This window comes from Triticum urartu, chromosome 1A (genome assembly GCF_056163025.1).
Source record: "Triticum urartu cultivar PI428250 chromosome 1A, HENAU_Tu73, whole genome shotgun sequence".
NCBI lineage: Eukaryota > Viridiplantae > Streptophyta > Magnoliopsida > Poales > Poaceae > Triticum > Triticum urartu.
The window spans coordinates 530,707,589-530,732,544 of NC_141873.1; the positions used below are offsets into that span (position 1 = coordinate 530,707,589).

Sequence of the window (24,956 nt, forward strand, 5' to 3'; positions counted from 1 at the left end):
AACGTGCTGTTATGCATGCCCACGTATATAGGATCAAGGGCCTGCGTGCCTCATGACTCGGGCAGCGCCCGGTGTATATAAACCATGTATGTAACACTTGATGATCAATAGAGAGAGTGAATTATATCCTCCAACTCGATCGCTCGCAAGTCCGCCGCGCGCCAGCTAGTGGAGGAGGATCGAATCGATGGAGACGCTGCCGGACGACGTGGTGGTGGAGATCCTGGTGCGCGTGATGGATGTGGCAGCCCTCTTCCGCTGCGCCGTGACGTGCAAACGATGCCACATCCTCGTCACCGAGCCGTCTTTCCTCTGCCGCCGCTGGCCGGAGAGCGTGAGCCGCCCGTCCTTCCTGCTCGGCTTCTTCGCCATGCAACAGCCCCATGAAGAACCAACAGAAGGGAGCTCTACGGCTACGCCCATGTCGCACTACACCCCGGCGCCATGGTCCCCCCTCGGACAGGGCTACCGCTTCCCCACTTTTCCTGGTCCTCGCGGCACCCAGGCAGCGCTGCTCACCTCACGTCGCGGCCTTGTTGTTGGGCGCAGGGTCCGACTCGACAAACCCAACAATAAGCACGTGAAGACCATGACCCTGGAATTGTGTGATCCAATCGCCGGTAAAAGCCACCAGCTGCCTGCGTTGAAGAGCAATAGACATTTCCGAATAGAAGGATGTGCCCTTCTAACCCGTGTGGATCGTTGCTCGGCCAAAAGGCGAGAGGCAGCGTCGGTCCACTCATCCTTTTTCAAAGTGCTAATCATCGCCGCCGATCGAGATGAGCCACGGCACAGTCTCCACGTTTTCACTTCGACCGAGTCGGGCTCGAGTTGGAGCGCGCCTAGGGAGTGCTTGGACTCTTTGGAGCACGACACGCGTCTGGTGTCTCAGAAGACCAGCGTTGTTGTGTGCCAAGGCGTCACACATTGGCTCTTCAAGAATACAGGACGCGGATTTTTCGAGCACCTGCACCGGGGCCGCGCTATCCCAGCGGTCGAATCGTCGCGCTTTACCTCGAGATGCCCGAGGCTGGATACCGATTTGGCGTGCGTGTTACCGTGGCCGATGTCTGTCATGTTCCCTGTCTCGTAGGGTAACAGTCCGCACTGCGCTTTTTTTTCTTCCACTTGCCCCTTGCATACTGATGTGGACCCGTGAAAAAAAGTCAATCCATACACGGTGCCCTGCTCGTTCTGTTGACCAGACTCTCTCATGGATTGGGCGCGAGGAGGCGATTCAATGGCGCTGGCGCTCGCCGCCCCCGGCACCTCTCCAGCGGCTGGTTGTAGGTATGAATCTACGCCACCTACTGCCAAAATACTCGCAACGCTCGTCCGGGTTGAGCCTCTATCGGTTTTTTAGTTTTCCCACTGAGATTCTGAATCCTCGTTGTTTATTGACTCTATGCCGGACATCAAATCCACCTCCGCGGCCGGCGGTCTGTTCTTCGCAGGCCGGCAGATTGATGGAGGGGGGGCGTGGGCGGATTTTTTGTGCAAAAGGACCCCCTGCCGAACGCTATTGCCAAAAAGGACTATCTGCAGATAAAAACGTCAAAAAGGACCCCCTCACTAGTGGCGGCAGGTGCGGCAGGCGACACGTGGCACCTGCCGCCACGCCAGGAGGCGGAGGGCCCAGCCGCCACCGCAGGAGGCGGCCGTGCGGGGCACAACAGGTTCTTGCACAGTGTAGCAACTGGGACGGAACGGGCCAGGGGCGGTGGGCCCGGCCGCCAATGGTGAGGCGGCGAGCGCTGCCGCTGTCGCTCCCCGTCCGACACCTCTGCTGCGCGCGGGCCGAGGCGTGGGCCAGGCCGCCACCGGAGGAGGCGGCATCTTTCTTCATGCCCGACACATTTTCCTGTTGCAGATGGCGCTGATTCCCGTGTGCAACAGCGATGCTGACGGTGGTGATTCCCATGAGCGGGAAAATGCACGCTCATGCTTCTTTCGCCCGAGAATCAGTCCTGCTTTAGCTTCTTTTGCCTCAGCGGATGGGACAGCACTGTGAGAATCGCTCTGGCTATTGCTTGAGCGGATGCGACGGCATCAGTCACTCGCTGCGGGAATTCAATACAGCGGGAACCTATTGTGCCGACACTACAGGGATCCTAAAATTTACCGCTTAATTTTCTCGCCATTATTTATCGTCTGAGCTTATAAAAGGAGACACTGAGGCTCTCGTCCAGCCATCCTTGAAATCGCCACTTCTCAAAGTGTATAACACATTTTTTCAGTCGGTATGAGTTTGCCTTGCTCGGATCAAAGCATTAGGCCGAGGAAAATGAAGAACGCAAGTTTGCCTCCGGGGGTGGCAGTCCTGCGGTGTTGGTGTGGCGATCTTTGCAAGGTGAAGGAGGTTACGGATTTTTCAGATTGGTTGGGCATGAAGTTTTTCATGTGCGCCAATTATGAGGAAGATCCACCCATAGCTATTTCAGAGTACGACAAGCCTCCGGTATGCTTTAACCATCACAAATAGATATTGTTGGTATTTTGATAGATTCTTTAATAACATTTTTGTTTCTTGTTGTAGTCTCCTCCGCCTCTGTGCATGTACTATCGTTGGATTGACACGGAGATGCCGGCTTGGCAGTGACTGAGATTCGTGAAAGAAGTCGCCGTGCGTGGAATAGTTTCTATGCGGAAGAGCGACGCGAGAAGGCGGAAGCTGAGGAGAAAGCAGAGCAAGAGAGAGAGTTAAAAGAATATTATGCGGAGCAACACCGCTTTTTCAGGATTTAGGAAAGAAAAACAGGGAAGAGGCTCGTCGCATGGAGGAGCAGGAACGACAGCGAAAGGAGGCCCGTGAGGCGGAGAGGCAGAGAAAGAAAGAAAGGGCTCGTGAGGCCAAGGCAGCAGAAGAAGATGGCGATGGAAAAGGAAAATATCCACGCTGGACTCAGTAGATTCCTGTGGTAGTATTTTAAATTTCGCAATCATTTGTATATTTATTTCTGCAGTTTAATGTAGCTTTATTTCAGTAGTTAAATGTAGCTTTATTTCAATTCTACGATGTATCTTATTTTCAGTTGTACCGTGTCGTAATGGAAAAAACATAAAGTTTTAGAATAAAGTAGTGGCATTTTCTTGCCCTCCACTAATATCAAACATCGTGCAACAACTAGAGAATGAAATTAAGATAGAACATAATGCCCTACAATAAGAGAGTACAAACTAAAAATGCGAGTACATCTGAATTAAACGGTAGAACTGGAATACAGCTTAAAAACTACATGAAGGCATCATCGTCATCCTCCGTGGATGCAGAACTCTTGCCCTTCGAGGATGCAGAACTCTTACCCTTGGACGATGCAGAAATCTTGCCCTTCGGGGATGAAATACTCTTGCCCTTAGACGATGCAGAACTCTTGCCCTTAGACGGTGCAGAACTCTTGCCCTTTGACAATGCAGAACCCGGAAGCAGCGGCATGAAGATATCATCTTCGTCCTCGCTCTCCTGAGTCCATAAAAATGGATGCTTTTCTGCAGTCCTTCTAAAAGTTTCGCTCTTCGGCTCCACTACCTTCTTCCACCTTCCATTCAACCTAAGAAGTTCTTTACGTACCTCCTCATAGGTCCTTTCAGGCCACCCAGACCTATGTAATTGGTGAGCCAACTCATTCATTATGGTGTCACTACCGGTGAGTTCGTCCCATGGAACAATCCTATTGTCCATCCTGAAATCGGTAGCTAGCCCAAGAAGAGTCCTGCTCATCTCAGGGTGAAAACTACGATCGAAAGGATAATGGGACATCTCGACTACACTACACTTGAATGCTTATCCACCTCCGTCTGAAGGGGGTTTTATAGGTAGAGAGGAGAAAATGGCGGGAAAGAACGACAGCAGTATGGCGGGAAAGGGTTGGCGGGAACATATGGCAGGAAGGGGTTGGCGGGAAACGGGTGGCACGAAGATATGGCGGGAAGGGGTTGGCGGGAAACGGGTGGCGGGAACATATGAAGGGAAAGCGTTGGCGGGAAAATATTGAGGGGAAAGGGTTGCCTGAAAATATATTTTTCAATGTCTAAGATGGGCAATGGTTGCACAGTATTCATCAGCCAAAATTTAAAAAAAAATCATTTTGGCCTAACATAAGCCGAAGAGTGGAGCGGGATAGTATGGCAGGAGATATAGGCGGGAAAAATTGTTCCCGACTGGTGCATTTTTATTTCAGCATACATAGATGTTCAAATCGAAAAGTATGATACTGACATATGTAGATACAATGGGTCGCGCACATGGATAGATGTATCAACCTACTTTACGACGACCACCTGGCCTTCCCTTATGACCGGAAGGCGACAAACGATTAGGTGGCCGAGTTACACGAAGACCGCGGCCGTACTCCAATTCGGCTTCATGTGTCTGCGAGTCCTGCGTAGGTGGTGGAGTCACGAATCCTTGTTGCGAACCTGAAGCGTAATTGTAGGTGTATAGTTGTGACTCTGCGGGGATAAAAGATGGGCCAGTAACGTCCCCTCCGAAGAACTCTGTAACTAATGATATAACCGGGTCGCCATGATCATGTGATGCTCCCAGGACGCCTGTGTTGACGCCACGTTGGGTGTTCTCATCGCCTCAATTAACATCAGGTATGTCCTGCACATAGAAACATTGTAAACAAACTGTTAGAGGATAATATATGATAACATTGTAAACGCATTAAAATGTAAACATGACTACCGGATCAGATCCCTCGCCTGCACTGTCTGGCCATGGTACGTGGTGCTGGTTTAAATCTGGTACACGAGTCTCCTCGGGCATGGAGATCCCTCGCGTGGAGAGATACGACTGAGATCCCTCACCTTGGGTGTATGCATCATATCCTGTGTACGCATATGGGTTAGGGGAAAGAGTCTGCTCGGGCATCGAATCCAAGCCCGTGCCATGGTCCTGAGATGTCTGCCCCTGACGAAGCTGCACCGAAGAAGAGCGATGCAGTGGCAAAGATGAGTCATGTCGTGGAAATATCATTCTAGTACTCGGACCCTCCCCCCACTACCCATGGCTCGTACGCACCTCGCTCGGTCTGGACGACGGCGCCGCACTTGGTCTGGCTGACCTCGCTACCGGCATGTTGTACGCTCCAGTGACAACGTCATCACCTCTACCGCATCTGAACTTTGTTGCCATGTATTGTTGAAAACGTTTCTGGAATGACAGGCAAGCTGGGCCCTGGGCCGGCATGCTATCCGTAGACATATGCCCTACTTCGTTGCAACTTTCAAGCTGAACAATATTTGGATGTTATTTAGTTCAAATGATTATGAAATGATGGACCTAAAAAAGTTACAAGTGATTACCGTGTTGTCATGATAGTAAGCTGCATGCAGCTCAATATGTCTTCGCGCCTGCTCCTCCTGTGTGAGATGTGTTGGTATAGTAGCTGGCTGACTGGCCAGGCTAGCACGTGTGTTCATGCAGTACCACTGCTTGTACGCTTGATCTGTACTTCCATCGTACGGTCTGCAAAATTAAATAATTACATAAACCGTTGTGATGAAAGCAAAGCATCTTCACGCATCGTATGATCATCGTAATAAAATAATGTAAATAAAATATACCTAAGTTGATGCACTATATCTGCTAGCCCTTCATTTTCCCACTTGTGTATCCATTCAATGTTCTGCTCCCTCCAATTGTATAAACTCCAACCCCTGCCCATATTGGTTAGCCTGCAAATTATGTAACAAAGTGTGAGTTTAGTAAATTAAAATAAACACTAAATATTTAGGAAGGTCACATCTTACTTATGGGTTTCCTCATCGATACGTCTTGGAAAAGGTGGTGGAATTTCTTGATAGAGACCGAACTGTCTCATTACACGCTCTGGGTTGTAAGGCTCAACACACCACAGGAACAATAAGTTGCAGCGAGTCAGCCAGAATGCACTATCGCTCAACATGCTTCGTGTGAAGGGTCAAGCATCAAAGACCATTTGTAGCTGGTCCTGAGTCCACGGGTTCCATGTGACTTCTGCCTCATCAAGTATCTCAAACTGCTGGTGGTACATAGGGTAACAATTTTTTGCAATATCTGGAGACCAATGTTTCCGTGCCTTTGTCCACCTGGTGGCCATAGTTGCGCTGCCACCCTCGCTAAAGTCGTATGGGTGTACAGGTTGTACTATACGAGGTCGTCCTACAAGGAGGTATTCCCAAGACCACAACTGTAGAAACTCGTAGGCGACACAAAGTAATGGAGCTTTTTGTGCGAAAGAGGTTTTTTGTGTGGCATCACACAAGCCTCTGTATGTATGAGATAGCATGGCAGAACCGAAGCTGTATTTTGGCTGCTCGGGTAAAGGTTCATCTACCATATTCTCTGCAATGTAGATGAGACCAGGGACAACAACATCCCCATGTGAATTTGGAAACAGAGTCCCAAGGAGCCACAACAAATACGCAAACAGATGTCTTTTTCTCGTCTCCTCATCGGTGAAGCTAGATAAAATACGAAAGTTATCACGAAGTCAGACGAGTGGGATGCCCCGAGGGCCACAAGAACGTTGTGATTCTGGCATTTCCATCCCAAGATGGGCTGCTATATCTAATGCCCAAGATGGAGACACTCGTGGAGAGACTAACGGCTCACGTCTAATTGATAGAGCAGTGATCATAGAAACATATTTCAGTGTAGGTGCAAGCTCCCCAAAACGAAAGTGAAAGGTGTGGGTTTCAGGTCTCCACCGGTCAACGAGGGATGTCAAAAGGGATGGGTCCGAACGTACTTGGTCGTGGCATGATGTGAGCCTAGCAAAACCTTGTAATCCATAAGCGTCAAGGTGAGCAAGGAAAGCATTGTGTATTGGCCATGTTTTCTTTATGGTTCGAAGTCTGAAAGGCCGATAATCATGCTTAATATTTGGGTTCAAAAATAGGTGGCAACGGTGGTCGGCGTCATGTGGCCCCTGCAAAAGCACTGACACTTCACCCATAACCTGCACACAAACATACAAATATAAATTACAAGGAAGACACAAATACAAATACAAATCAAAATTAACTTAAAAATACAAAGAGATACGATTTACATTAATTATCTGAAGTTAACATCACGAGTATAATAATACAAAGAGATTCAATTTAAATTTAATATAAGTACACATAACGAGTACACATATAAATAGACATAGCGAGTACATATATATCAACATCATGCGTTGTTGTTGGCTCGATACGGGCATTCCCTGTGTGAATGTCCAGGACACCTGCAAACGCGACATCGCCTTGGTTCTCCCATCTGGTATGGTCCATGTCATTGCGATGACGCCTAGACTGACGTCGTCCCTTTGCGGTTCTCATCAAGTCGGCGTTCGGAACCCATTTCGGCCCATCTGGCCACAACATTTTGTAGTTCATATCTATGCCCCAAGCCCAGAACTCATCGTTCCAAGTGTTGTACAGATTGTACATGTTGAAGTACGGTGATATGTATGGCTCGACGCTGATTTTTTGATCAGCAGCCACCCGGAGCACATGACTGCAAGGGTAGCCCTCAAGCTTGGGCTTGTTACAAGTGCACTCACGGGAGGTTGAGCCAAGGGTAACAGCTTGCTTTTTTGATCCTCTGTGGTGACCCTTAACGTACTTGGCTCGCACATTGACCTCCCACTTATTCCTAAGTGCGTCCACTTTCCTGCAGCCATGACTTTGGGACTTCTTTGCTTTCTCGTCCAGATGTCTTTGCATCTTCTCGGACCATGGCTTGTTCAATTCAACTTGTGCTTTGGCGATGGTGACCATGTCTGCAAAGTATGACAGGGTCCGGTTCCAAGTTTCTTCAATTAGGGCTGTGATAGGCAGTGCTCGCACCCCTTTCAGAACACCATTTTACACCTCTGACATGTTGCTGGTCATTATTCCATACCGAGCCCCGGTGTCGTGAGCCTGCGCCCACTTGTCCAAATGAGGGAAATTCTCGACGATCCACTGGCTCAAATTTATGGGCGTCCTACGACCCCTCCGTTCTTCTCTCTGCGGCAAGGCCGCGCGGTCAATCTCACCATTGATACCTGCCCAGATCGCATTCATTTTGGCTTCAGTTTTTTGCATGCACATCCTCTTGAATAACTTGAACCAATCCTTGTTTTTGAATTTGGAGTAAAAGTTTGCTGCCAAATGCCTCATGCACCACCTTCCCTCTAGATCGGGCCAGCCCCACTCTTCTTCCGACGCCTTAATTATTTCAAGAGCGCTTAATAATCCAGTGTTGCGATCAGAGATGATGCAAACACCTTTACGCTCTTTCACGACACCCATCTTCATGCAGCTCAGGAACCACAACCAGCTGTCTTTGTTCTCGCTCTCGACCAATGCATATGCAATGGGAAGAAGCTGATTATTTGCATCCGCTGCAATCGCCACCAATAGTGTGCCCTTGTACTTTCCAGTGAGAAAGGTACCATCAACTGATAATACCGGGCGACAGTGCCTGAAGGCTTGTATAGTCTGGGCGAATGCCCAGAATAAGCGGTCCAGGATTAGCTCACCCGGGTTCATTGGGTTTAGACGTTCTCTCCGCCAAACTTGAGTACCCCTATTAGCACTTGCTATTTGATGAAGCATTCTAGGGGCATAAGAATAGGCCTCCTCATAGGTACCATACAAGTTCTTGAATATATTTTCCTTCGCACGCCTAGCCTTGCTGTAGCTAACAGGGAAGCCAAATAGATCCTCTGCATCTTTTTGCAGAGCCCTAACACTAATGTTGAGACTTCCCTACACAATCGTTTCCATCGTCTGTGCCACATATTTTGCTGTCACATTGCAGTGATTTGAAAGAGTCCTGGTTTGCTCACAGGTACGCTCCACTATTTTTGTGATATGCCATGACTGACATACCCCAGGCTTCAGTCTAGCGAGAACTCTTCCGCGGAAACCTTTCGCGGTGTGGATGCATATGACCTTCAACTCTTTTTTATCAGACTGCTTCACTCTATGTTGGCGGTGGATGCCGATTGCATAGCTACCCATTGCCTGGTAAGCACACTTCTTGTCTGGGAAAACTTGCCCAACCTCTAGGCTCCCCGCTCCTAGGCCAGAAGCAGAGTGAAATTCGTTGGTGATGCTCATATCTTGTAAAAACCCAGGTTGCAGTGCCGCCGCGACCGCCCTCTGAGGAGGAACATCCTCTTCTTCGCTTGACTCCGAAGACGCAGAAGAATGACCATCATCATCTAGCGCCTCCGGCAATCCCTCCACGTGTTCGCTCATGTCAACGGCCGCAGACCAATATCCTGTGTCATACACACGCTGGCCGCCCGTCGGTTCCGATGGGCCGGCGCTAGGGGCTGATGTGATGGCCAACTCGACCTCACCACCCCTGCTACTGCATCCGACAACATCAGTGACTGAAATGAACTCCACATAGACCATCGGCTAACCATACATTGAGTTATTGGGATTGCTTGCAAACCTCATGTACGACCCCCATGACCGATCACCTGTGACAGGCCGCAAACCCCAACGGGCAACTGTCCCATCATTTCCTCCGTCAACGACGAAGGCCTCCATTGTCATTTTTCCCCCTGCATCCCTGGGCCAAACACCGCTCGGATGCACCTTCTAACTGCTGCATAACCCACGTTGACCATGTCTCTCACTACAACTGTAGTCGACTCGCACAAGGACACATCCACCTCGAATGGACCGTTGCGTAAGACGTTCCCATAGTACACTACTAAATTTTCCATAGTACCTAACCAACATACATGTTTACATTTCAAATAATTAGTAACTGAACATTTAGTAACGATGACAACATTTACATATCATATGACTAAAATAATAACCGTATTTTCGTTACAAATATTTGGTTTTTTCTCTAATCATTTGCTTAGACTTTATGGGGTTGTTTGGTTAATGGGTATTTAAAGATCTATTTTTTCTCAAACTCGTCTAAGAGAGTAAAAATTACTATTAGTAAAAACTAATTTTCTTACAATAGGTTATGACAAAACCGATGGTAATTACTCGCTATCCAAACAACCACTAAACATAATAGTACGATAATAATATTTTAATACCATATGAGTGAAACATTTAATTTCTTCCGGCTTTATATAATTTTTTCATATCATACGATAGCAATCATTTATTTACAAATAATAATATTTGCAACGGCATGCACATTATTCACAACAGTACGTCAATATAAAAAATATTAACAAAATTACGGTGTCATTTTATACCTTACCTCCAATATGGATGTGCTTGCGAATGCAATTAAGAGTCCAAATAGTTCGAATAAATTTCCGTCACCAGTACTATATGAACGGAGTCAACCTATTATCACATAAACATCAATATTACACACGGATTTTTCTTTCTGCTATCAAAAGTATGAAAATAGCACTTGCATGTATGTGGTCATCACCTCAAAAGGGACAGCGAAGATGCAAACACAATTTCTTCAATCACGTCATCTCCTCCTTGTTTGCTACTAAGATGAATTATTTTACCTAATTACATACATCATTAAGTACATTAGCACGTAATCTTAACATACAAAATTTATATTATTGCGACATAAAAAAGAAGACCTACGATTTCCTAACTATAGACTTATTAATACACATACCACATGAAATAACATACCACATGCAATGAACAATTACAGTACATTTTTTTCTTAATTACCGTAATTAGATTTCCGCATGTCAATACTAATGGACGCACCCAACATTGATACAACATCTTCAACCTACTCTTCTAAGAAAATAGTATAAATGCTACATCTGCCGTCCGAAATTATTTCTAACCTCTAAGCACTAACATCACATAGCTAATGAAGAGCTAAAAGATGAACTAATTACCACCCTGCATGTACAAAAAAATCAATGTATTGCGAAGCTCATACCTTGATCTTCAACTTCGTAGATCACTTCACTACACAAATCCTACTCCTAAAGCTCTAAATGACTCGAAAAAGTGAAGAAATAATACCTAACACAACAGAGAACACATAGTTATGAACTAAACAAAAAGAGTACAAACTTCATGCATGCGAACGAAACCAACAAAAATGGATAGATCTTACCTTCGTCTATCTTTTCTTCAACTTCAGCATATTCAAAATCCAACTCTAAATCGCCCTAAATCACGAGTGAATGTGCCTACTGAGTTTTGCTTTCTCCCTGTTCTTACACGCAGAGAGTAGAAGAGGAGGCCGGAGACAGTGTGCTTGCGCACGGAGCATAAGCATACTATATAAAAGAAAGAGGATCCCTGTAGTGTCGGCACAACAGGTTCCCACAGCCTCGGATTCCTTCAGCATGTGAGTGATTCCCGCAGTGCCGTCATATCCGCTGGGCAAAAGAAGTGAAAGCTGGAGTGATTCCCGGGCAGCAGCATCGCCAAAGCAACCAGTGTGGGAATGAGGGATGTCATATCCGCTGAGTGTCGGCACAAAGGGTTAAAGTTCACAGATTCCTGCGCGTGGGAATGAGGGCTGTCTGCGGGGAATCAGCGCCGTATGCGTTGGGGGGACGCGCGTGCAGCAGGGTGGCCGCCAGCGCTGGTGGCGGCTGGGCCCACGCCTCGGCCCACGAGCTGCAGCAGCTGTCGGCTAGGGTGCGGCAATAGCTGACGCTGCCGCCTACTACGATGGCGGCCGGGCCCACATGCCCTACCCCGTTCCGTTCCTGCTACACACACTGTGCAGAAAACGTTATCCCATCGTCGGCCGCCTCCTGCCGTGGTGGCAGGGCCCGCCGCCTCCTGCCGTGACGGCAGGTGCCACGTGTCGCCTGCCGCACCTGCCACCACCGCTGAGGGGGTCTTTTTTGTCAAATTGATCCACAGGTAGTCTCTTTTGTCAATTCATCTGGTCAGGTGGTCCTTTTGGACAAAAAATCGCGTGGGCGAGGCGGGCGGACTCAGGAACAAGACAGGTGGCTGGAAGGCGAGCACCTCGTCATGCCCGGATCCCAGGTATGCGCCGTCCCCCTTTCCGCCTCCGCTATATCCGATCGTTTCCTCCGAAAAAAGGAAGATTCATACTATTGCTTACCGAAACCAGATCCCGTCATTATCTTCCCATTCAAGATCTGATAGATAATATGTCTGTGCAATGATTTCTCTACTTTAGATTTTTTAGCAAGGGCAGGGGAGGAAAAGGAATGGTCTGAGGGGTGATGGTGTAGGGCGCTGGATCTAGAAGCTGGTGCGGCGTTTATTTGGCCTAACTTATTTCATAAACTTACACATTAACCTCTCCTTTCCCCTGGCAATAGGCGTATTACTGCCGAATGCCGCAGTTCGGCAACAAATCCCATACTCATTTCATCCATTGTGCGTGACGGGTCGTGTTTCGGTGTAATACACTTATATATTACTATAGTTTGGGCGTATTATTATTTGTTTACGCCACTCATATACCTTCCTACGAAAAAGTATGGCTCATCGTGGTCTTGGAAAATCCCATGTCTCTGCATAAAAAGAGGTTGCTTCAGATGATATATGCATTTACATTTGAACATAGGTTTCAGTCTGCTCTGCATTTAGTTGACAAATGGATTATCGAGCATGCGTGGATTAATGCTGCGACTGGGAAATTCTAGACAACCGAACCTTGTTTTTTTTCTGTTTCTAACCATATAATTATTGCGATACTCGTTATTCTGGAGCATGCATGCATACATAAAACTGGTGTGAGCTATTTCACGCTCTAGCACAGATATACGTTTATGAAAACCCCCATTGGCGTAGTATATTGTTTTGTTATTATTCACGTCAAAGATTCTGCACATGGATCTGACAACTATTTGGTGAATTGTTGCTTATTTCTTGATTCTTGACATGTAGGCCATGGAGTGCCCAAACTGCAAAAACTCGCGTGCCGTATGTGGAGATCTCAAAGGACCGCCTTGCCACCTTTCAGTTCCGATGACAACCTTCTATTGGGTTGAGGCTGTAAGATGGCACTTGCATGATGTTGCTTAATGAATTCTGACCTCCCAAATGTTCCATGATAAGATTGATATTCTGGAATGCTTGTGCCACATCTTTTGCAGTTCGTCCCATGCTGCAACAGGCGGGTGCTCGGGGCATGTATCAAGCATTTGCAGTCCATTGCCACCCGAGAGAACAAGCCCATGTGTAAGACAATCTTTGTAACCAGATAACTACTGGAGTATGAAGTTTTGGTTGATCATGGAGTTAGGAGGACCAGGATTCATGGGGATGGCTGGCATAGGTTTCTTGATGAGTATGTAGTGCGGCCTGGTGACATGGTATATATCTGCCTTCCCTGTGGCAATGGAAGGTTTTTGTGGATGTCAAGAGGGATGGCGTAAGGCAGACGCCACATCCCTATCTAGGTAAGGCTACTGCATTTAATACGGAAATGTGAGTTGTGTATCTTTTTATGAACAGTTTACTTTCGCTGAATAATGTGTGTTGGCTTATAAGTTTGATGTTTTGGCCAGCTTTGGATGGCCTATCCCTCATGAAGCGTGAGCTCGTCAACCATTGTGTGTACACCAGGGGTATACATCAGTTTGAATATTCAGAGATGAAGAAGATGATTAGATGTGCATTCGGGGCTTTGGAAGACGAATGTTGCATCTTTGTGCACAAGATGAATGGCATCGACTTTAATAACGGCTACATGGTTAGTGACCCAATCCTGTCATACTGACATTTACATTTGTTGTTTTGTAATTCACGGTCTACGTATGTATGGCTGCTCACAACGTGTTGTTGTTGTTGTTGTTGTTGTTGTTGTTGTTGTTGTTGTTGTTGTTGTTGTTGTTGTTTGCATTTGAAAGAGGATCCCGAGGAAAGCTGATGATCTCATTGAGAGCAATGCGGGCGTCTTGGATGATTCAGGGATCATTCTTCCGCTTGATGATGCAGGAGCCCATGTAACTGCATCGTTCAAGAAATCAAAGGAAGTTAGGCTCGTCATACAAGGAAGTTTTCAAAAATATGTCGTACAACTTGAAATGAAGCAGGAAGACGATCTTGTGGTCATCACGTTTGTTTCACAAATGCGTTGGGACCGCGTCCATGACTGTCGGGGTGTGCATCCTATCTTAAAACACCTATGTCGTGTTTAGTGTACGGTTGGGCCACAGACTATGAATCCCTTTGTGCTGACTTGGGTAATCGTGCCTCTTTTGTGAGCCTCGTGAATATGGAACTTGTAGCTCCTTATGTGCGGTATGTGACTATGTGACGTATGCACCTATGCATCTCTGTTGACTGCATATCAGCTTGGTTGGTGTGTTTTTACTAATGGCGTTTTGCTCCGCATTGCTTTACTACAAGTCCCATGATTCATCTGGTTTTGACGGATACTGTTTGCACAATAAGATGAATGTAAATCATAGACTAAGCTTCAATCTTGTCAATCCGTCTCACGTACTCACGAAAAACATGTGATTGGTACAACACTGGTAGATACCACCACCAACCTCCCTTTGTTCTTGATTGTCGTATTCAGCATCATGTGCCTGGCACATGCACCTGCATATCATGTGCTTGATACGTTCCGGTATGCATATGATACGCTTCTTGTACCTTGTACATGGCCCGGTGACATCTTGTGCTTTGTACACGACACGTAACTCCAGTTCACTCCACAGGCACTCGATTGCAAAGGCACGCCCAATATGTGCCAGGTACAAGGTGCAAATTGAGACTGCTGCAAATGTGCCATGCACGTCATTCAGTTTAGGTGTTGCCAAATCTCACGGGAGGCGGCGTGTGGTCCAGCCGACATTTCCCATGTGCCAGGTACATGTTTTAGCATGATGCTTTTCGTGTTTTCGTTAGAGCAACTCCAATGGAACGACCCAAACGGATAACGATTTTATCCGCTTTCTGTTCGTTTGGGTCGGCCGCCTGTCCGGCGTCCGCTCTATTTTAAATATGAGTTGGTAGCGTGTCCAACGTGCCGATCCATATGTACCGGCGTGGCGGGTTGGCCGCCCTATTTCAATAAATAGCTCATTTTTGCATTGAATTTCCATTTAAACATATAGTTAAATAACATAGTTTGAACAGAATAAAATAGCATAGTTTTACAAACCGAATAAAAATAAAAATGTCTCACATAGTTTTGCAAGCCGAATAAAATAAGATATATACATTGGTTGCCAACATGAGCCCACGTAGCCAAATAAAAATAAAAATGTCTCACATAGTTTTGCAAGCCGAATAAAAGAGGATATATTTATTGGTTGTCAACATGAGCCCACATATGCTCAACCAAATCATTTTGCAGTTGCACACGAGTTTCCCAATCACGCATGTCATGATGAAATTGGATGAACTGTTCAAACGTTGCCGCTCCTTCATGCTCAGGCACAACATTCTCACCCTAAAACTGAAACCCTTAATTGTACAGATGTTTCGGGCGCTCGTCTTCTACGATCATATTATGCATGATCACACAAGCAGTCATCACCTCCCACATTTTCTGCGTGCTCCAGGTATTAGCAGTATACTGAACGATGCCCCATCGAGATTGCAAAACACCAAAGGCATGCTCGACATCCTTCATAGTACTCTCTTGCTCTTGGGCAAATCTTTTCCTCTTCTCTCCGACAGGTTTTGCGATTGTCTTGACAATAGTGGTCCACTGAGGATAGATACTGTCACCCAGGTAGTATCCTTTGTCATAGTTGTGACCATTGATAGTAAAGTTCACCGATGGACTGTTGCCTTCGGCAAGCCTAGCAAACACCAGCGAGCACTGAAGCACGTTGATATCATTGTGTGATCAGCCATGCCAAAGAAAGAGTGCCAGATCCAGAGATCTTGAGACGCCGTGGCCTCTAGTATGACAGTGCTAGCCCTGACATGGCCCTTATACTGCCCTTGCCAAACAGAAGGGCAGTTCTTCCACTCCCAGTGCATGCAGCCTATGCTGCCAAGCATCCCTGGAAAGTCCCTGCTGGCATTCATCGCCAACAAACGGGTTGTATCTTCAGGAGTCGGCTCTCTCAAATACTCATGGTCAAACACAGCAATAACAACCTTGCATAACTTATACACGGACTCTAGGCATGTAGACTCACTCATACGAACGTACTCGTCAATGAGATCATTAGTCACTCTGTATGCAAGTATTCGGATGGCGGCAGTGCATTTCTGATAAGAGGAGAAACCAATCTTGACAACAACATCCTCTTTGCACTCGAAATAGTCATCATAGCCGACCACCCCCTCTCTAATATGGTTGAAAAGATGTCTACTCATACGGAAACGGCGGCGGAATTTTTGATGTTTGAACAACGGATTTGTTGTATCAAAGTAGGCCTTCCAAAGAAGGAAGTGACCGCTCTCTCGGTTGCGATTCAACGCCGGAAGGTGGCCCGGAATGGAGCCACGGAACAACGGCCGCTAGCTGTTGAGGTGGTGATGGACCAACACGGCAACCAATATCTCCTCGTCGTCAACGGACGACGAATCGTCGGAGTAGCAAAGGAAATTGTGAAAAAAGAACTCATCGACGGAGTCCATTCTGTACTTTGGAAAACTATCGAACAGCTTGCGGGCGTCGACGAAGGAGACAGCCGGCGAAGGGAGTCGCGGCGCGCACAGACCAGCTAGTTGCCCTGCCAACGTCCGACGAGTAGGCCGGCGTCCGACGAGCGTGCTGGTGAGGATCTGGCCGGGGCGGCGAGGCGGCTTCTTTTGGTCGCGGTCGCGGCTGTGTGGTGGTGGGGTGAGCGGGGTTGGGAAGCAGTCGGCTCCCTGGCGGCAAGACGGTGGTGGCGGGCGACGTGGGAGTTGGCGGCGTTGCTGGGCAGATGTTGCGGCGCCGGTAGCTGGCGGAGTCGCCGGAAAAAAATGAGCGACGGCGTCGGCGACGAAGGAGGCGGGCAAGGGTTGCTACTGGATGTAAGGGGGAGGCCAATGTGCCACCGACCAGCGGGCCCGGGGGAGGATAAGGCGAGCACGCGCACGTTCGTCTCGTGTCTACATCGACGCAAATCCGGCTGAAAAATGAGCCGGGAATGGGCCGCCTGCGGACGGAAAGCAGACGCGCGTCCGTTTGGGTCGGCGCGTTGGGCCGATTTTTGTGTCCGAGCCGACCCAAACAGACGCCAACGGACGAAATGAGTTACCCCGTTGGAGTTGCTCTTATGACTGATTTATTGAAACATAAGTTCGTCCAACCAACTCCAACTAATATTTAAAACAATGAAAATCATGCAACCAGTCGTTCGTAACTTGACATCCATACCAAACAACTTATATTTTTGTCCATGGTTTGAAATCATAATATATAGCTCCACATAGCCAATCTAGATCATTAACATACAAACACTTCGGCCCCAACAGAAACAGTCTCAGGCAAAAAATGCCCCCAAGAGACTTCATATTGTTACACCCTGACGTTCACTCGAAACTGCATGCTCTTTCATTCATCGATAGACTCGATGAACTGATGCGGCCTCCTTGCATTGTTCCCATTGAGATGCAATATGTCGTAAAGGTAACATGCTGCCAGATAACTGTCATCGTCCTGGATATGATTGCGGAGTCATGATCAAACAACTCACAGATGGTAGGAAAAGGAAATGATCAAGAAATTAGAACAGCTAACATTCCATTATATCTAATCCATTGTATCTAATCGGTCTTAACGTTTACTAAATCAACATACTCACCACATGAATATTATGACTCGCTTGGTCGCCACTGAAATTCCTGCAGAAGTTATGGCGTAGAAACCATACAGGTGCCCGCAGGCATGATAGGTAGATATGATGATTTTCTGGATCCATAGAACATTAACCTTGTATAACATACGCATGTATAACAATAATAATTAAATGCTATATTCATGTAAATGGAACCTTGAGATTTTTTTTATTACCTTGCGGACAATTGGCGCTTAGGATGAATAAACATCATGTTATGTTCGACACCGTGGTTTTCCTGCGAATATCTTGTTTCATCTTCCCGGCGGCAGCACACAATACTTCAACGATATATCTTCCCCAATTGAACTTATCCAAGCTATCCGGGTCAACCAGTGCGGACCAATAGTCGGTGTAGAAGTAGTCGTTCTTGACTGTCGGTGCAAATACATGTGTCATCATGAAGACGATGTACGTAGTTTTGAATGCAGCCACCTCTGCTTGTGACATCTTCCCCTTATAGTCACGTGACAGTGTGGACTGTATGCTCTTCAGACTTCTTATCTCCTTATTCTCTATCCCCAATCGAGCTCGCAAGTATGCAAAAACAGTCTCGCTCGGTTTTGTCCATCACATCTGTTCCAACTGCTGGCATTCTGAATACCTTCTCAACGTCGCTCTCGTTGAACTTAAAAATCTTATTCGGTCCCATGATAATGGCTTGTATGACTTCATCCACCATCCCTAAAAGCCAAACCATGTGCTAGACGCTTAACTTGCTGATCAGTTGCATGGATAGAGTGCCACCCCAACCCATCGAGGTAATGATGTCTCGTTTCTGCTGGTCAAACCATGATATAACAAAGTAACACTGAAAGGAGGACCGTTATATCCATCCCCCCTGTCTGATTCGTCCTCTTCAACGATCGTGGGTAGCTTGTTGAGCTTGCTGTAGTTCTGCACAATAATATCATTGATTTAATGTACAATTCTACAAGACGGATAAACAAAAATCGTTGGTTTCTATACTACGGCTATGTCCCGACGTACACCTCAGCGCATCCCATACACCATTCATTGATGAGATCAACGGCTAAGATCTATTTTATACTCTTACCTCTCATGTGAAAAGAGGGGGTAAGAGGGACCATGTTAAAACTGCTCAACTATATACCTTCATTCATGTACGATGGCAAACGTATCAGCTAATCTGTTCTAACCAAGCCGCCTGACCAGGTATCGACATGACAACTATACATATTGTGTAATTCGTTTGCATCCTCGGACCCCTTCCCAGAAATACAGATCGACAATCAAGATTAATTCTACATGCCATCTTACCAGCATGATGACTGCTTAGATGTGAACACCTGACAATAATTGCTGCCCCAACCCCGTTCCCAATCTGGCCTGCAGAACAATGTGATCCATGAATAATCACCTTCCTGATATGCACCCAATGCCAAAAAAGATCCCGACAGTCAAACAACCTATGCGCATATCTGAAATCACGCATTTACCTGAGATGGATCCATACTCCAGGAGGCGGCGAGATGACAGGGGCGGCGGTGCCCGCTGCGACCCGCGCTGGATTCCCCCGGCGGCCCGGCGGAGGATTTCCCCGGTGGCCCGCCCGTCCTGGCGCCTCCTCTTGTACCAGAGTCTCCTGCCTCCCGCTCAGATTTGGATTTCTACCATGCTCTGCCACTGATGAATCCCCCTCCCCCGCCGCCTAGCCTGCTCAATAATGGTACAAGGGGGAACACGTATGGACCAGAGTCACGGGCCTGCTTCTGGAGTGTCTCCAACCTGTTTGTCACTGAACAGTAGCCTAAGCTGAGATGTAGGAGATGTAGGCAGATCACGGTCGAGGGGAGTACTAACCCAAGCGATATAACCGTCGTCTGACTGTCTTACGGAAACGTCTGCCGCATATCCCGAGGAATATGGACGTACCAGATAAGCGGGCCGGGGTGCACATGCTCTGTTATATATTTTCGCAAGAATACGTCCAACTTGTATGCACTCAGCGTGTGTGGTAGGACCACGGAGATGTCCCTAACAAGGCTCCCAGTCAAACTGGACCAAACTCGGCCCATTCTTGGAGTCACTGATGACGGGGCACCATCGTTGCTTCGCTTGGACGGGCAACGCACCATGCTAGTGATCTGGACACGCCGGACTGACAACGTGAGTGGAGTTAGCAACACAGACCGTTGGCATCGCACCAAGATGATCGAGTTACAGCCACCCGAGTGGGGCAAGATGGACCAGCTGCAGTGCGTGTGCGCGGGCGAAACGAGCGGCATACTGCTCATCAAGGACAATCAAGAAGACATGTACATCATAGATCTCCAAACAGGGGCAATGGAGGCGGTCACGAACTGGTTTCGCGGCATTGTCATGATGGCTATCCCTTTTGAGATGGACTGGCCAGCCTTCTTCACGCGCCGCTTGGCAAACACTAGGGTCAAGCGAACCAAACCGAGAGGAGCTCTATCGAAAATTGGAGGAGTTCTATCAAAATTTGCTGACCCTTTTTGGGGGCCAATAGTTGTGTCACTTATCATTGGGTCAATTGCTATGAGCCGGGCCTAGTAAGATCTACATGAATCTAAGTTCTGGACGGAAGGTTTGACAAACTTGCAAGTTAATGAAGTAACCTACATATTGGATACAGCATTGAGCATGGTGCAGCGTCAAGGCAAGAAGCAAATGTTGCAAGGATTGCCGTGCTTCATCGGATAAAGAGCATAAAACTGTCATGTGCAGATTAATTTTTGCTTGTGGTCCAGAATAATGTTGCCTCTGTGTTTTATTGTCAGTTTTAACTTTAACCTCTATTTGTTAAGACTTGGTGTGCAAGCTGAACCTTTGATATTCTGTTGAACAAATAGTAATGAGTGCTGAATAGTATGCCTGTGAAGAATGCTTTGTTCAACAGAGGCAACGTTTACGATGCTCATCCACATCAAGAAGACTTCTCTTTTACTTTTAAATCACTCTTGTTTTTCTTCTTCTTCTTCGTCGAAAGGCCATTGGCCGAACTTTATTAGATAGAAAAGAGAGTACAACAAGGATAGTCTAGGAAACTTAGACTGAACCCAGAGTTTACAAACAGCCCTGCCAAGGGTCGGCCTCCAAAAAACAGAGGTGCCCCCGCTACAGCAACGATCTCGGACCACCCAGGTGAGGGCCGGTCTTGCAAAACATGAACACCCCCACAGCAACTAAGTTGGCAGATCAACGATGCATCCGGTGGCCCTCCACATGGCCACATCTTCTACTACCCGCTCCAGAACGCCGGACGGCGAAGCTGCCACCTGGTCAAAGATCCTGGAGTTTCTTTCTTTCCATATCCTCCAATGCATCAAGATCACCACCGTGTCAAAATTCCTTCGCATGTGCTTGGGAATGACAGCCCTGGTCTGCAACCACCACTCCCGAGTGGAGGCAAAGGTGTTATCGGGGATAAGGAAATCGGCGCCGGTCCAAGATCTGAAGCGCGCCCAAACTTGTTGTGTAAAACGGCAGTGGAGAAACAAGTGGGTGCAGTCTTCCGGCGCTTGAAGACACAAGGGGCAGACTCCGTTGGAAGGCCAATTCCTTTTCTGCAGATTGTCCGCCGTAAGGCAACGACGGTGCACCACGAGCCACATGAAGAATTTGCCGCGGGGGGGGGGGGCGCCTTGGATTTCCAAATAGGCTTGTAACAGTCGAAGCGAATGTTGCCTAGAAAGAACAGACGTATGCACTTTGGACAGAGAACTGCTGGTTTTCCGTCAGGAGCCATCGCGGCGTGTCTCTCGCCTGGATTTAACATAGTGGCGTGTGCAATATCCCAGACCAAGAGGTACTGAGCAATGGCAGGGAGGGAGAGCCCACCCGCAATGTCATGTACCCAAGCCTGTCCGGTCAGCGCCTCCTTGACAGATCTCCCCCTGTCCTTGACAAAGGAGCAGAGTTGCGGTGTTGTTTGAGCAATTGAGCAGCCGGTGTCCAACCACTTATCAGTCCAGAACTTGGCTACCTCTCCTGACCCGAGCGTGATGCGGCAGGCTGCATTGAAGATTGCGTGGACCTCCTTCTCCGTAGTATCAGGCAGGCCATGCCACGGCCGCTCCTCTGCACTCCAACGTAACCAAGGCCATCTGCAGCGCAGCGTGAACCCAAACCATTTGATATTCAAAACACCCAATCCTCCGAGCTCCCGCGGCATGCACGCCCTGCTCCAAGGCATAAGGCAATGGCCACCACTAGTCTCCTCCTCCCCCTTCCAAATAAAACCACGACAGCGGCGGTTGATAGTCTTGCCCAGGCCGGCAGCGGGAGCGCTGCCATGATGTGGATGGGCAGTGCCATGAGGACTGAAGAGGTGAGCGTTAGCCGGCCTGCAACTGCTAACATCTTCGGTTTCCAGCCCTTCATCTTGTTCGAGAGCTTATCAACCAAGGGCAGCAACTCGTGCCGCTTGAGCCTGTATATTGATAGAGGTATACCGAGATATAAGATAGGAAAGGCCTGTTGCCTGCACTGGAAGTGTCCAGCTACCTCTGCAGCCTGCACCTCATCACATCGTATGCAAGTGATGGTGCTCTTGTGCATATTGATCCGAAGCCCCGACGCCTCCCCAAAGAGCTGCAGAAGGGTTGATATAAGCAGGAGATCGTTACGCTCTGGCTTGAAGAACAGAACCGCGTCATCGGCAAAAACAGATGCATGCGGCACCCCTCTGTCGCAGCCAAGATCGGAGAGAAGATGGCACTGCCTTGCCCATTCCAACATGCCGTGAAGGGCGTCCATAGCCAGAATGAATAAGGCCGGGGAAACGGGGTCGCCCTGGCGGACGCCTTGGCCGAGGGCGAAGGAGGGGCCAAGCTCTCCGTTGATAAGGACGGAGGTGGAGGCAGTGGATAGCAGCCCGCAAATCCAGGAACGCCACCTCCGACCGAATCCCCGAGCAGACAGCACCTCCAGAAGAAATTCCCATGATAGAGTATCAAAGGCCTTGGATATGTCAATTTTCATTAGCACCGAGGAGCAGCGCCGTCTGTGCAGCCACCTAGCTTTGTTCCTCACAAACTTGAAGTTCTCGTGGATATTGCGGCTAGTCACAAAAGCACTCTGAGCTTTCGAAATCAGACTTGGCAGAAGCGGAGCCAGAAGGGTAGCGAGGACCTTAGCAAATATCTTGGCTACCCCGTGTATTAGGTTGATGGGCCTAAAGTCACCGATCTCCAGCGAGTTGGCTTTCTTGGGCAGGAGGGTGAGTATCGAGGTGTTAAGACCTCCAAAGGAGTAGAAGCGGCCGTCGTGCAGAGCCTTCATCACCGCCATCAGATCCGTGGCTATGACGTCCCAGCATGATTTGAAGAAGAGCCCTGAAAAACCGTCCGGCCTTGGTGCCCTGTCGGGGGGCATGTCCATGACAACACGCTTCACCTCATCGATCGTGAACTCTGATTCAAGCATGTCGGCCATCTCTGGTGACAGCATCCTCAAGCCCAATTCTTCCAGGCGCAGGCAGGCTCTCCTAAGGTTCTGATCCCGTGCGCCCATCAGCCTACAAAAGAACTCGTTGGCCATACTCAATTTGTCTTCCATGGCAGTAGCTGTTCTATCCCCGTGTTTGAGATACGGTATGAGGTGTTTCCGACGTCGCCCATTGTCCTTCATATGAAAGTATATGGAGTTGGCATCCCCTTCCCGAAGATCCCGAACCCTGGCTCTCTGCCGCAACCGCACCCGCTCGAGGGATGCGAACGCCAGGCACTTCCCCCTGAGAAAAGCACGCAGCTTCTTTTCCTCACTGGAAAGAGGACGTCTTTCTTGCGCGTTGTCAAGGCGTAAGATCACCTCGCTAGCCACCTGGAACTGAAGCGTCAGTTGACTCATGCTCCTTTGACCCCAGTTGCGTAGGGCTTTTGCAGTTCTGTGAAGTTTAGTGTTGAAGATTTTCATGGGGTCACTCCCCGGAACCTCTGGAGCCCAGGCGTCTTTCACCACATCCAAAAAGCCAGGCAACTTGCACCAATAATTCTCAAAGCGAAACCGAAAAGCCCTTGGTCATGTGGACGAACAGGTGAGCAGCAAAGGGGTGTGATCTGAGATACTGGAGCTAAGCGGAAGCAAATCACTGATGGGGTACAAGTCCTCCCATGCATTGTTGAAGAGCACACGGTCCAGCCTTGCCAATATGGCGTTCTCCTGTTGATTGCACCAAGAGAAGCGACGCCCAATCAGAGGCATGTCGTGGAGCCCCAACTTGTTGATCGTGTGCCGAAACTTATTCATCAGCCTCCTGTTCACTCTCCCAGTGATGCGCTCCTCTGGGTTGCACACAATGTTGAAATCTCCATTCAGGATCCACAGCAAGCTCACGCGGTCTCCAAACTGCACAATTACCTCAAGGAATCTTGCTTTGTCTATGTCTTCTTGCGGCCCATACACCGAAGAAACCAACCACTCTTTGCCCTCTGCTAGAGAAAGAACTTGTGCCGATATCATGAACTCCTCTTTCTGGATGTTAGTCACCCGCAGCATATCAGACTTCCAAGCCAACAATATGCCACCACGTGTTCCTTCAGCCGGCAGGAAATCAAAACCATCGAAGGCAGGCCCCAGAGTTTCCCGAACCACAGTGTCATTCACCAGTGCCAACTTGGACTCTTGAAAGCAAACTAGGGATACATTGAGAGATTGCACGAAAAGCCTAACTGCGTTCCTCCGAGCAAGGTTATTGAGCCCCCTTACATTCCATACCATGACATCTAAAGACATACTCATGATGATAAAAGCAGAACCACCGATAAAACAGAGCAGCTTTAAGCGCCACACGGCTCTACCATCTCTGGCAGGGAGAAGGCATCAAAGCCCGCCTGTGGAGGCCCGTCGAAGTCGACCTCCCCGGGAGCGAAGATCGCGGTGATTGCCTTGACGTGGTGTGGAGCAAGCGGCTTGCCGAACAACTTGAGGTACTCGTCCAGAGCTTCTGAAGAGACCTGTTGTTCAGCCTGAATCACCCCCATCCGCTTCAGGAGCACCGATTGCGCCCGCTGCACAAGCCCTGTGTTGTGGGCTGGTGCATTTTTGCACAGACTAGCGCTCCTCCTGGGCATAAAATTGGGCGGGAGGGCCTTCCTGCGCCTGACAAGAGCCGACGCTGCCGGCCTGGGGCCAAGAATGGACGGCGCCGGGGACGCCACCAGGCCGAGCCTCAGTGTCTTCGATGTCATCATAGCCCCCTGCATAGTGCCCGTTCCAACCCTAGCCGATGCCGGCGGCAGCAGCATGTGCTGAGGCAGAGGAACGACGAAGGGGGTCTGGATTGGGCTGGTGCTGGCACTGCGAGTC

At 48.4% G+C, this 24,956-nt stretch overlaps 1 protein-coding gene, 1 long non-coding RNA gene and 2 pseudogenes across 3 annotated transcripts; 2 read left to right on the top strand and 2 right to left on the bottom strand.

Annotated features, from left to right (window-relative positions):
- The first annotated feature begins 187 nt into the window (after positions 1-187).
- LOC147992273 (uncharacterized) lies at positions 188-20,201 on the top strand. The gene is made up of 2 exons (XM_087528916.1): positions 188-936; positions 19,604-20,201. The coding sequence occupies exons 1-2, from the start codon at positions 188-190 to the stop codon at positions 20,199-20,201; spliced, it is 1,347 nt and encodes a 448-aa protein (XP_087385042.1).
- LOC147992274 (uncharacterized) lies at positions 2,243-2,909 on the top strand (annotated as a pseudogene).
- On the bottom strand, positions 5,751-6,941 carry LOC147992275 (serine/threonine-protein phosphatase 7 long form homolog; annotated as a pseudogene).
- LOC125537647 (uncharacterized) lies at positions 17,180-19,469 on the bottom strand. 2 transcript variants are annotated; one of them, XR_007296017.2, is made up of 5 exons: positions 19,124-19,467; positions 18,945-19,013; positions 17,840-18,560; positions 17,631-17,737; positions 17,180-17,485 (listed from the first exon to the last, which is right to left on the bottom strand). It is a non-coding gene; the product is annotated as an uncharacterized LOC125537647 (long non-coding RNA). The 2 variants fall into 2 exon arrangements; XR_007296016.2 differs by having other exon boundaries at positions 17,631-18,560; positions 19,124-19,469.
- Positions 20,202-24,956: the final 4,755 nt, after the last annotated feature.